This window comes from Helianthus annuus, chromosome 2, assembly GCF_002127325.2.
Source record: "Helianthus annuus cultivar XRQ/B chromosome 2, HanXRQr2.0-SUNRISE, whole genome shotgun sequence".
NCBI classification, from domain to species: Eukaryota; Viridiplantae; Streptophyta; class Magnoliopsida; order Asterales; family Asteraceae; genus Helianthus; species Helianthus annuus.
The window spans coordinates 126,887,817-126,901,458 of NC_035434.2; the positions used below are offsets into that span (position 1 = coordinate 126,887,817).

Sequence of the window (13,642 nt, forward strand, 5' to 3'; positions counted from 1 at the left end):
ACGGGAATACGAATAGTTCGTAGGAGGCTGTCTGGGACGTATGCGCCATTCGCGCGAATGTGCCATCCGTGAAAATGGGGCTGTTGTCGGACAGAGCCTCGTTTTGAACGTTTTAACTATAAATCAGTTAAGTTCGCATTTTCTATTAAGTTTATTAGTTATAGTATAAGTATATTATTAGTCCAGTGTTAACAGAAGTCTCATAGAAGTCATGCATGGAGGTTAAAACCTCATTATTGATCACCAAAGCACAAAACAGTTAGACTAATCGGTTGGTCATGATTACAGAAGGGAATTACAGAATATAAATATTAACATTGATGTTCCAGAATTAACCATATGAAAGATAGCATTCTGGAAATCAGTTGACACTTGGAAATCGTCGGGACCTGTTGAACAGTGGCATTCGCATGGATGGGATGTCGCATTCGTGCGAATGCTTCTGTTCTTGAGGTAAATCAGTTCGGTTTTGCCATACTAAGATGAGACTAAAACTAATAAATTAATAGAATCATATATAATGTAAAACTACAATTATATACAAGATGCGTTAAATGCGTTACCTAGTTAGTATCTTTATGATAATGTAATATACATTATATAATTAATTAAAAGTTATTTATATCAGTTTGTGATCACAAGGGCAAAGAAGAAACCAAAATACAAGTAATTTTAAATTTTGTATTTGTAAATGATTAATTAAAAAGATTGTTTTATACTTTAATATACAAATATTATTAAATTCTTTACTAATACTCACTGTTTATAAGCCAAAAAAAGTCAAATATTCAATGATAAAGTAGATTGTACGTACCTAGATTATGAGTCATCTGGTCCACGCAACCAACATCTAGAATTCAGACGAAAACAAGTGGAAATTAATCGGGATGTTCACCTGTCACCACATAATGATCTAGCTTAAGCAGATGTACGAGGCACTTGCAATCAAGCGGCGGTGGCTGTGATTAGGGTTTTTAGAGAGAGCATTTTCGTGTTGATAACGTGTTGTGAAACAACAAGACTAATAGCTAAACAATATAAAAGAGATGCAGAGAAAAAGAGGTTAATATTTCATTGATGTGTATCTAATACAAGAGAATACAATGACTATATATAAGAGATCAGAGTCTTGAAAAACAAACTAAGTTATTTTAGGAGTTGATAACCACAATAATAATATTTATATTCATAACATCTATAAGTTACAAATACAACAAAATTTAGACCTAAGTATAAAAAATTTATAGCAAGGCCTAGTGTTGTTAGGTTTATATATTATTGAAGGGGTTGTGGGAAATGAAAAATTGATGTGGTCAGTTTGACTATCTGCTCACTCGAAAATCTTTACTTTTCACAAAGTCAACAAATGCATGTTCTATGTAATAATAGGTTGCAGTGGGAGATGTTTGAAGTATGAAATTGATAAATTCTTGTTTGAAAATGCAACAAAAAAGGCAACATTTTTTTTTATCTATTCTACAATATACAAGCCCACTCAAGCATCGATCTGCTAATATTTCTTGGCTCCCTGAAACATACTCATGCATTCTTTAGAGCTTTACAAACCCGAAAATTAAATAACCTCTCGGGCGGCCTCAACAAGATACAATCATAGGATTTTTTAACTTCGAAACCCGAGCAAGGGCGAACACCATGTTCATAAATCATTGACAAACACAGCTTCACCTTTTCCGGCAGTCTGCTCAATAAGATTTTGTCGTATGCATTGTTAAGGATCGCAAAACCCGAAAACAGCTTGTGGGTGGTCTCGGATGATACGAACGATTCAGAAATCTTAAGCCTTCTGTTTGTTATTTTCTAGATTTTGCGCAGATTCTACATACTGTTCAGCAAGTTTCTTAACCTTTTCGCCTTCCTTAATGAGGAAATTAGCATTGGTATCTTTTGAATGGTACTTCATGATTTTGTCGGTTGTTTTTGCAACCGCCCATCTATATTGTTCGACTGTGATCACCCCACTCTTGCACAACGGTCTGATGTGCTCTTTTATATACGCTTCAACCTGCACATGATTTAATAATAATAATAATAAGCTTAACTTGAACCGGCAATAAATACTACCTAGGTAACATGAAAATAGAGTAAAATGCCATTTTCGCCCTTGAGGTTTGGCCAGTTTTGCGACTTTCGTCCAAAGGTTTGTTTTTCCGCAACTGGATCCAAAAGGTTTGAAATCTTGTCATTTTCATCCAGCTCGTTAACTCCATCCATTTTTCTCCGTTAATTCAGGGGTATTTTCGTCTTTTTTTGTTAACTTAAAATGCAATTCGGCCTTTTTCACTTTATGTATATTAATGCTAAATGCTAGTGCATCAAGTAAAAAAGACCGAATTCCCCTTTAACAAAAAAGACGGAATACCCCTGACTTAACGGAGAAAAATGGATGGAGTTAACGAGCCGGATGAAAATGGCAAGATTTCAAACCTTTTGGATCCAGTTGCGGAAAACAAACCTTTGTATGTAAGTCGCAAAACTGGCCAAACCTCAAGGACGAAATGGCATTTTACTCATGAAAATATTAAAATTACAAATGAGTACCCTCTAGATTATGATGACTACAACTGTCTATACATCTAGACTAATAACTCGTTTACACCATACGGTTGGTTTAAGCGTTCTTGTATGCGAATTAACAAAGAACAAATGTATTACTAACCTTCTTAAACACAGAACTGCGTTTGTCAGACTGCTGTTTCTTGTCAACGTCAGATTTCTCCTTCATTTCTTTAGTGTCGCGAGGCTTTATTTCCGAGCGATTTCCATTAGGTAGATCACAAGCCTTCGATTCTACATTTGATTCTTGTTCGCCTTTAACTTCCGGATTATTGTTTTCAGTTACGAAATCCGGCAGCTTTATTTCCGGATACTTCTTAACAAGAGGTTCTTTATCAGGACCGTATAATTCTTCACATTCATCTTCACCTCCTTCGTTTAGTAAACTTTTCTCTTTCGTATTATCGTCTTTTACATTTTCAACCGCTTCATGATCCTCAAGACGCCAATCGTTACTTGACTTGTCAAAGTCAAGCGTAGAAAAAACCATTTTTATTTTCGTATCTTCTTGTTGAACCTTAGAGGATGTAACTGTTACCGCATTAGTACTGATAAAGTCATCATCCTCCAGATCATACTCAAAATCTCCGTATATATCAAGTTCCGGTTGAGAAACCATTTCAAACACATTATCAGGACCGTCTTCTTCATGTGTATCATCTGTTTCGTTATCCGACACGAGACCAGCATTTCTAAGTGCTTCATCGACATCAACATCTACATCTACATCCACGTCAGCACTGGTAGGATGATCATCATTGGTTGCGGTTTTCGGGTCTGTATTAGGTTCCGATTCCGGACCAGTAGATTCCGGACCAGTAGAATCGACAGTGTCTGATCTACGTAATAACTCTTGGGAGCATAAATTGACGTATACGAGTTTACTGTTGGATCTATCAGCAACTGCCTTTTCAACGTTAATGGCGTCTGCGACAGCTAACTCGATTTCTGCAGTCGGGTGAGTGACCGGCATGTTTGTTTTTTTCAGAAAATGCTCAGTGAGACGGTAAAGTTGAGCCTATAATACAATTTATGAAGTTATTTCCAACATTCTACAGTAGCACCGGTATATGTACGATGAGAACACGTATTATTATTACCTGCCTAACTGAAATTGGGATTTTATTATGGCGACTCGGTGCCAAATTTGGCCGCATATCTGCTGGTAGTTTAGCCTGCCCAAAAAAGAAAAAAAATGACCATAGGAATGAGACTAAGGTGACAATTCGGAATCGTATACTTAAAAGTACAGTCAATTTGGGTTGTTTCTTCATTTCCAACTAATGGGTTACCACCCATGTTTTGTGGCGGGTTCGAAACATAGATTAAAAGCAAATCGGGAACATATCGATAAAAAAACCCATGTCGCGACAGTATATTCGAAAGTCACGAAAAAGTTACATCATTGTATACGAAAGCCAAGTTATTCGAACAAAATTTACACCAAAACGTATATAAAGATATAAACGACGGCCGCACATTACAGCAGGTCGGTTTAAACATAGATAAAAAACACGTCGCAACGGTGTATTAGAGATGAGCGCATGGCGGTTTTAAAAAACGAACGGTTTAAAAAAAGGATCAGTCGTTTAAAAACAACATAACGAAATTCACGTCAAAACGTAGATAAAATAACTCGCATGGAACGTTGATATAAAAAACGAAACCATAATATAATTGTTTAACAGAAAATTCTTTAAAAACTCGTAATATAATTGTTTAACAGGAAATTCTTTAAAAACTCAAAATGTTAACTTTATTAAAGTTTAGGGATTGTAGTGTAAATCGGTTAAAGAAAAACATAACTTTAATAAAGTTGAGGGACCAAGTGTTAAAACTTATTAAAGATTAGGGGGTGTAAATGAAAATATGACACTAAAAGACAAAATAGCAACTGTAACTAATGTTTCAAGATTCAAGAATTGTTATACATTGTATTATTTATATATAATAATATGGAGAACATGCTAAATAAATTAACCAAGTGAAACGGGTCAAAAGTCTCCCAAGGTAGTCTCTAAAGCTTTAGGCCTTCTAAGTTGTTATTACTTTTTATAATCTTATACCATTCATATTATTTTTATAGAATCCAAAAAGAATGAACACAAAAAGCTTTGATGGGTCAGGCCGAACCGTTTGGACCGGTATCCGTTTGACCTGTTACCCACCCCACCCATTTTAGCACTAACTTCTAGGTGAGATCGAATTTAACGTAACAAAATAGTGGCATACCAGTAGTGGATAATTTCCTTTAAGCACCGCATTATCTTGACCCTGTGAGGAACTGTTTCCGGAAACAGCAGTCTTTCTAGCAAGAACCTCCAAAGCCCATTTCTTTTTGTCCACTTTAACATCAGTGGGCCCACTACTCGTTTCCCTCTGGGCATTCAAAGAGGACCCACCTGTAGATCTGGATGATCGGTCCGAGCTTTTATTCGGGTTGACTTTCGGATTGACTTTCTTGGTCTCCTTGCTAATCAAAGAACCAGTTATTTCCGGAGATTTATCGTTTAGCGAAGAAAGCGGTTTAATATCATCCTTCCTTGGAAAAACCGATGCATCTGCAACGTACAACCGCGAGAGAATCAAATTAGGGGCCTCTACCGTATTTTCCTTTTTTATTTCCGTGACGTCAGGACCCTTTCGTAACAGATCAAGAACCGACTTCAAAGTTTCGATTTTTTCAGGTTTTGATACTTTTGCGCATCGGTGCTTCCAAAATTCAATCTCGCAATCACGGGTCCACGCTCGTTTGCGTTTTCCACCAATCCCGTAAATTTTTTTCGTCAAATTTTCACGTACGGTTCCCTTCTGTAACAAGGCCTTCTTTGCTTTCACATCTAACGGTGGTGGTCTTTTCGTTTCAGATGTTTGACCAGTCAAAGCAGTTCTGAACGCAGCCAAAAGCTTCGGATCAAAAACATTATCTCCAACCTCTTTAGACGATCTGTTACGTATAGCCTCTCGAATTTCTTTCCTTAAATTTTGAACTTCCGTTAACGACTCGTTATTTTGGGTTGATCGTCTCATGATCTTTTTTATCCGCAGCCCAGATGAGGTTTCTTCGGATGCAAGTCGCTTTGAAGGTACGCGGTATGTTCCTTGAACTATATCTCGTATATCGGTCTCGACCTTTCGCTTCCTCATGATTCTAGTTCCGGAATCATTAGCTTCGTTCGTAGAATGAGGAACTCGACTCCGGTCGGTTTTAACTAGCTTTGAGGGTGTATTGTTCTGCATCTTTGTTTTGGTTTCACTTTCCGCAGCACTTCAACAAGTATAAAATAGCGTATCAGATAGAAGAAACAGATACACCATAATGTCTTGTTATACGGATATACAATACTAGTACTAAAATGCATGTGTAACAATACGATAAAATTGTCTCCTAGTTGTAGTGTCCATTAAGGTATCATTACAGTTATTTATTTGATCACTAATTTATTTCCCTTTGGCCTACGGCCAATTATGACAACTCAAAATCAAATAGGCGTTTTCTGATATGTCCACTAATATCCCCTTTATAGCAAAAATTAGAATATGCATATGCATCAAGAGTCAAGACACAAATCTACAGCTTTGTGGTAGTGTAAGAAATTAAAGTAGCAAGTGAGAAAAAATAACCTGTAGTCTCTTTGCTTTCTCTTTGCACCTGTGCTTCCACTAGCTTTTTCCGTCTTGTTAGGGTTTTTGTCAGCTAAAAGTAATTCAGGAGTCACATAAGCAACAGCTGAATGATGAATATATATATTTAGCGTTGGGTTCAATGGGGAACACTAAAAAAGTGGGGAACCGACTTAAACTAACTCCGATTTGACTCATTTCAGCGGCATTGGAATCGGTTCGTCAAACCCAAACTAGAAACTCTAAACCCTAAAGCTAAACCATGAGACTAAAACATAAGCTAAACCGTAAAATCTAAACTATAAACCCTAATGGCTAAAACCTAAAGCTAAACCCTAAACCCTAATGATAAACCCTAAAAACCAAACCCTAAATCGTAAAAGCTAAACCCTAACCCTAAAATATATATATATATATATATATATATAGATATTATAGGGTTCGATGAGTCGGTTCCAATGCCGCTGGAATGAATCCAATCGGAGTTCGTTTGAGTCGGTAACCCATTGAACCTCCCACTATATGTATTATATATAAGCAACACCAAAAGGGTCGTTTAAGGAATAAATGTTGCTGATAATGCACTTTCAGGAAAACAGCCTGAAAGGAGTTCATACCTGGTAGCCTAGACATTTTAGAAACTTTCTTCTTTTCCACTTCTCCGCTTGTTTCGGTTTTATCTAGGTAATCATAAACATTGAAGCTATAAGTCTTTAGAAAAGCAATGAAGATATGATGTCTGGTACTCTGGTCGGAAAATTTGTGGTCTGGTCAGGTAGAGCAATTAACTTTTTGCCCAAAACTTTTAGTTTTTCTATGAACTAGAGTGTCATATATGTTAACAAAAATTACATTGAAAAACAAGTTTTTTCATGTACAACTGTTTAGCAGCCTAGCAGGTTTTAGGCATGAGAAATAAATTTCGAGAGGTTATCAACCCATTTGACCCCTTTCCAGAAACTTTAAAAGAGTAAAGTACACGGATGGTCCCTGTCGTTCACCAAAAATTTGGATTTGATCCCTAGCTTTCCAAAAGTACACGGATGGTGATGGTCCATGTGGTATGCACTTTGTAACGCATTTAGTCCCCAGCCAACAAATCTAAAGGTTTTGGTATATCCAAGTTAGGGACTAAATGTGTTACAAAGTGATAACCACAGGGACCATCCATGTACTTTTGGAAAAAGCTGGGGACTAAATGTGTTACAAAGTGTAAACCACAGGGACATCTGTTTACTTTTGGAAAGCTAGGGACCAAATCCAAAATTCGGGTATACCATAGGGACCATCAGTGTACTTTACTACTTTTAAAATGTTACACATTAACGATGAAACATATCCCAAATCGGCCCATTTAAAAATTAACAGGCCCAATCTTGACACCTCTAGTTATCAATGTCTGCTAATATTAGCATGGATAAAGAAGCAGGTACGCATATTTACCAGACACGTTACTGCTGATTTTCTCATACGACTCTGTACTTCTTAATTCGTTCGGGACACTTGGTTCACTTGTTTCTTCCATACAGCTTCCGTTCAACGCAGAGAGCGGTAAACGAACGTCTAGTTCTACTGCCTCTATCTTAGGCTTCTTAATAATATCAGGTAATGGTTTTTCTAATTTGCATTTATCTTCACAAACATTTGAAGTTGACAAAAATATCTGATCCGTTTCTACGTTCTCTTGTTTCCCTTCAGAGTATACGAGCAACAGAATCTTTAGCCACAAGAACAAAATATAGACATAGTGACATGTCCCAAATATTAGGCCTGTAAATGAACCAAACGAACAAGAACACAGGCATGTTCGTGTTCATTCATTTAGCTTTGACCGAACACGAACATATAATTGAACACATTTTTTCATGTCCGTTTATTAAGAAAATGGCCATGTTCATGTTCGTTTATGTTCGTTCATTTAAAACTTAAATGACCAGTTCACAAACGTAAACGAACATAAACAAACACAATTTAACAAACAAAACAAAACACAAATGAACATAATTGAACAAACATAAATAAACACTATTGAACAAAATTGACTACACATAAACGAACATAAAGTAATTTTTATATAAATTAGTGATTAATTACGATAAAATCCATTGGAAAACCCATTGTTATTACTAGAAAGCCCAATTACCAATTAGTTATATTTATATAAGTAGTAGAAAGTTCCTTTTATGTTTAATATTTATATAAATATACCTACTTATGTATTTAAACTGAAACGAACATAAACAAACATAAATGAATGACCAAGCATGTTTTCATGTTCGTTCGTTTAGTTAAATGAACAAAAAATTGTGTTAATGTTTGTTCGTTTAGTTAAATGAACAAAAAAATGTGTTAACGTCTGTTCATTTATTAAATTAACAAACATAAACGAACTTCCGCCGAATGGGTTCATGAACGTTTGGTCCGTTTACAGGCCTACCGAATATTATCTGATCATACCAATTTCCACGTCCATGCTTGTGTATGCGCTTGACAACATGTTTTGATTGGTATGTTGATTTCCGTTAATATTAGAGACAACGACAGCTGTCTCTCCTGCATCAGCAACAGACACCGACACGTTCATAGGAAAAGTAGCATCCGCCGAAGGTTCATGTTGACTGATTGGCGACAGCTCTGACTGTTTCAATGTCTCGTCAACTAAACACCTGTATAAACATATAAATTGTATCATCTATGTAATGAAAATATCGATTGAACGGAATAACAATGTTTAACAGTACCTTGGGCACAGCCATGAATTCTCACAATTCCCGTCAGTATCAAATCCGACACATATCGCATGATACCTATTTTCATGGAGTCAAAAATGATTTGGCAGATTTTTTAACAGTAGACAATTCCGTGAAAGGATATTGTAAAGTATAAAATTCAAGATTTCATAGAATGTCATTAGTTATATATACTTTTTTTTTTTGAAAGGCCAACAAATCAATCCCGAGCACTCTCGGGGCACCCACTGGACAAACGGAGTACTCCGAGAGTAACCCGAGTCGTCCACCACCAATTCCGGGGAAAACCCGATAACCCACCCGCCCGTAGGCACGACGGTGAATTACCAGTAAAACCCGTTTGGCTCAAGGATCGAACCCAGGTTTCCCTGGGTCTCCTATCACTGCCCACCAGTGCCTCACTCATTTTTTGCACCAAATGAGAATTGAACTTGAGTCTTCAAAGAAGAATTCAAGTCCTCCTACCACTTGAGCTAGAGGTCATTGGCAGTTATATATACTATTAATTATCAACTTTGCATTGCAAAGCTTTTTTCTTTTTTCTTTTTTAATCTTTAATTTTTTTTACTTTTAACCTCAATACTTTTTCATCTTTTACAATTTAACCACAAAACTTTTTTCACTTTTAACTTTGTAGTTTGTTCCCATATACTTTTTATCTTTTACATATTTTCCATTTTATGTTTTGGTATAAATTTTACGTGCGGGTCTTAGATCGACTTAATTATTGTTTTATATCTTTTACATTTTGCGTGCGTGGTTCAACTTTTCTATGTCTACTTTTCATTCGGTTTTATTTTTATTGTTTTTTACATGAACCATACCACAAGTCACATGAATCACAAGCAATTGATGTATCGAGATCTGGATCTTCTTCAATATTAACTGACTGGCCTCGAATTTTACAGCTGGCTCCTTCCAAACAGCTGACTGCCTACATCATAATAGATGCATAAAGAATAACATTAACATGCACAAAACATCAGGAGGATGTTGTAAATATATTATACAGTATCGACACAAATAGAAGAAGCAGCTTCTTTATAATTTCTATAAAAGTAATATGCCATTTTCGTCCCTTAGGTTTGGCCAGTTTTGTGCCTTTCGTTCAAAGGTTTGTTTTTCCACATTTGGATCCAAAAGGTTTAAAATCTTGCCAATTTCATCCGGCTCATTAACTTCATCCATTTTTCTCTGTTAACTCAGGGGTATTTCTGTCTTTTTTGTTAAAAGGGAAATTCGGGCTTTTTCTGGGGTAATAGGTCTTTTTACATAAAGAGAAAAAGACCGAATTGCCATTTAGGTTAACAAAAACAACGGAAATGCTCCTGACTTAACAGAGAAAAATGGATGGAGTTAACGAGCCTGATGAAAATGGCAAGATTTCAAACCTTTTGGATCCATGTGCGGAAAAACAAACCTTTGGACTAAATTCACAAAACTGGTCAAGCCTCAGGGACAAAAGTCGCAAAACTGGTCAAACCTCAGGGACGAAAATGGCATTTTACTCTTTCTAAAAAAGAACGGGTGTTCAGAAGATAGCAATTAAAAGTTCTAAATGAACACATAACACATGCTGAAACAAAGGTATCTTTGATTGAGGCTTACATTTTCATCGATATAATATGATGGAAAAGAAAGAGTGTTATTATTTCCTTCAACACTCCACGCATCATCATCGTCATCATCTCTGCATTTGAGAGAGAATGTTAGATACTGCTGCAAACCATAGTTGTTAAAAGCCATCGCCTCTTGCGCCTAGGCCCAATTTCCTAGCAAGGCGAGGCAATTGCGCCTTAAGTCAAGGCAATTGCGCTTTAATTCTTCAGGTGATGGTTCATGCGCATATTCCAGTGAGATTCCTAGATTCTGGAGAGTTTCCGGCCAAATTCTTTAAATTCTAGCAAGATTCCAGCTAGATTTCCTACTTTTATCTAACGAAAACTATTTTTCTACACTTATAAACAAGCATTTATAACTTTTGGTACTAAATAGACGATACAAAATGTTATATAATAGCTTTAGTTTTATTTTATTTGAAGAATAGTATTAACTTTCTATTATATCAAAATATTTTAAGTTTTTTTTGTTGTGCGCTTTTTTTTCTCAGGCCCGAGCTTTTTTTGCGCTTTGCGCCTAGGCCATAGGCGAGACCTATGCGCCTTGAGTGCGCCTAACGCCTTTAATAACTATGCTGCAAACCTATTGCACTTGTAGTTACGCATAGCGAAATCACCAACACAATAAAATACACAATCACTCGTTAAACAATGATGCCAGTAAAGGGATGATGGTATAAAATAAGTACCTTAAATATGATGAACCGTCATCAGGCTGGATGCCTCCAATAGTATCATATACCTTCAATACAATCGAATTCAAGACAATTATGTTCTTTCGTGAAGTGTTAGAAACGCTTGACTAATCAAAAAATCAAGAGACAGAAAACTGATTTGACCACAATTTTGAAGATTTTTTATACAACCAAAATATTTGTTCAAGTAAAGATGCATTTTAACCGATAATTTTCGACTGAAGAAGTATCCGTAGTAGAACAGATACAGGAAGTGCATAACTCACAGGAACGCAAGTGATTGTTTGAAATTCATTCTGGCAAAGTGGACATAGGTTCGTGATACTTGCCCAGTTGTCAATACATGTAAAACAGAACCTGAAATGATGATATACCATCATCATATTATGCTTATACTAAATCAACGGAAAAGTTAACAATTTAAGATGAGAAAAAATATACCAGTGCTGACAGCAATCCAACACTCCTCTATCCACAACAACGTCCATGCAAATCCCACATCTTTGACCTTCATCACCCTCCAACACTAGTTGCTCCTACAATTTTGCAGTTGGTTTTTTCGTTAGTCACAGTTGCTTGGTTTCCAACTTAAAATATACAGTCGTTCATCGTGTCATATCAAACTTGACGTAAGTCCACTAGTTAACCTTGATGGGTGATACTAAAAGGTGAAAATGCGTATTAACCTAAGTTGACTCCATAATATTAGGTTGACTACGTAGTATTCTCTGCAATAATTATTAATTAATTCATATGATAAAAGAGGTAAGTTTTTCCATCAGGGTAATTCATTTAATATCACAACAAATGTACTTCACTACGTTAAGATTTGATTAGAATTATGAATAGAACCTCTATCAATGAAGTACTGAAACCAGCAACGTAAGTTTATGGAAAAAAAAAACCCTACTATTAATTATCATTTGCTATTTTTTTCCTTTTTCTTTTATAAATTATTTAATTCGAATTTTAGTAATCCAATTGAATAAAAGATTTTTGAGCCATTTTAAATTATTAGAAAATACCAGAACAGTTATAAATACGAAAAATACCAATGTTAAGATAGTATGAAATTAAGAAAGGAAGATACAAAACTTCAAACTTTTTTAAAAGTATATAACTTAAAGAATCTTGGTTTCTAACTCTATTGTCAATTGACCTAAAACAAATACGAATTATCACAAATCACAATGATCGTTTTGATCCTAATTAGAGTTTGTGAGGTATAAGCTACCGTTCTTCTTCCAAAGAAACGTTAGAGATAACGTGCGAAAAAAGTGGGTAAAGATCAAGAAAGGGATCAATTAAACAAGGGGAGGGTTCTAAATCAAAATCCTATGATGAAATTCGGTCCAAACTTGATACATCCCCTTTTCTCCTCTTAATAAAACATTCACAATTCTTGTTTCTCAAATAAATCGTTCTTAATCACATTGTTGATTTGTGTCCATGATTCCAACTTCTAAGGTTTCAAAAGCCACACATTTGAACCTCTACTTATCAGGAACCCGAAATACTAAACAAGTTCCAAGTATAAACCAATGTACCATCATACACTCTATAGTCAGATTCAATCAATATGACATATTCTATCAATAATTTCAAGCAGTTACACCAATTTTAAAGCTAAAACAAGTCCATTTCACATCTAAACTCCAATTCTACCAATAATTTATCTTCTAATCCACAACTTCCATAATCAAAATTCATCAAATCCTACTAACCAACACAACAAAAAAAACAGAACAAGTAAACCTAACCTAACATAACAGATACTCACATTACTGATATCTTCAGCTGCAAACGCATAATCATCCTGAACATCCTCATCGAAAAACTCAAATTCCATCTTCGTGCATACACAAAACTGCAAAACAGAAGAAATTAACAGAAAACGAAGTATAATTTCATGATCTTCAGCAATGTTATTAGAAATTAGATTTCAAAGTTTAGGTTTTTCATCGTTTATTAAGTATTAACATACCTAGGGTTTGAAATAGGTTTATATGCGATTAATGGAGATATTTGTGATTTGATTAGAAGATGATTGTGTGTGTTTTATTAGCGATTTTGGGGATAATTGGAGACGATGAAACGGAAGAGTCTGTCTGATCAAAGTTTCAGGGCATGTTTGGTTAAGGGGCTGTTTGGTAGCCATGGTCAGGCGATTTTTAATGGAACCAATAAGAATTTTACCAATAAAAAAGTAGAAGGATGTGACATGTGATGATTTACCATTCAGATGTTACCTCTTAACCATTTAGATTTGAGGTTACCTCTTATTCGTTGAGGTTTTAAACCATTAAGAGGTAACATCTTAATGATCATTAAGAGGCTACTAAACAGCCCCTAAGCTTATTAGAGTTAAAAATGACTTTTT

At 35.5% G+C, this 13,642-nt stretch overlaps 1 protein-coding gene across 2 annotated transcripts; it reads right to left on the minus strand.

Annotated features, from left to right (window-relative positions):
- Positions 1 to 1,403: 1,403 nt before the first annotated feature.
- Positions 1,404 to 13,401, minus strand: LOC110886816 (uncharacterized protein At4g10930). Of its 2 annotated transcripts, none has more exons than XM_035983315.1 (16): positions 13,247 to 13,401; positions 13,043 to 13,129; positions 11,704 to 11,798; positions 11,529 to 11,619; positions 11,257 to 11,309; positions 10,557 to 10,638; positions 9,773 to 9,878; positions 8,940 to 9,005; positions 8,656 to 8,864; positions 7,642 to 7,890; positions 6,816 to 6,878; positions 6,199 to 6,271; positions 4,807 to 5,842; positions 3,675 to 3,749; positions 2,678 to 3,592; positions 1,404 to 2,023 (listed from the first exon to the last, which is right to left on the minus strand). In XM_035983315.1, the coding sequence occupies exons 9-16, from the start codon at positions 8,780 to 8,782 to the stop codon at positions 1,796 to 1,798; spliced, it is 2,766 nt and encodes a 921-aa protein (XP_035839208.1). In that variant the 5' UTR covers positions 8,783 to 8,864; positions 8,940 to 9,005; positions 9,773 to 9,878; positions 10,557 to 10,638; positions 11,257 to 11,309; positions 11,529 to 11,619; positions 11,704 to 11,798; positions 13,043 to 13,129; positions 13,247 to 13,401; the 3' UTR covers positions 1,404 to 1,795. The 2 variants fall into 2 exon arrangements, with proteins under 2 accessions (XP_035839208.1, XP_021990361.1); XM_022134669.2 differs by having other exon boundaries at positions 9,773 to 9,882.
- Between the last annotated feature and the right edge of the window lie 241 nt (positions 13,402 to 13,642).

Bases quoted from the DNA above. Each gene is read 5' to 3' on its own strand.
- LOC110886816 (XM_022134669.2), bottom strand. From the start codon at position 13,111: ATGGAATTTGAGTTTTTCGATGAGGATGTTCAGGATGATTATGCGTTT. The intron at 9,883-10,556 runs GTAAGCCTCAAT...ATTATGATGTAG, and splicing joins CATATTATATCGATGAAAAT to GCAGTCAGCTGTTTGGAAGG. The intron at 9,006-9,772 runs GTATGGTTCATG...CCATGAAAATAG, and splicing joins TGTGATTCATGTGACTTGTG to GTATCATGCGATATGTGTCG.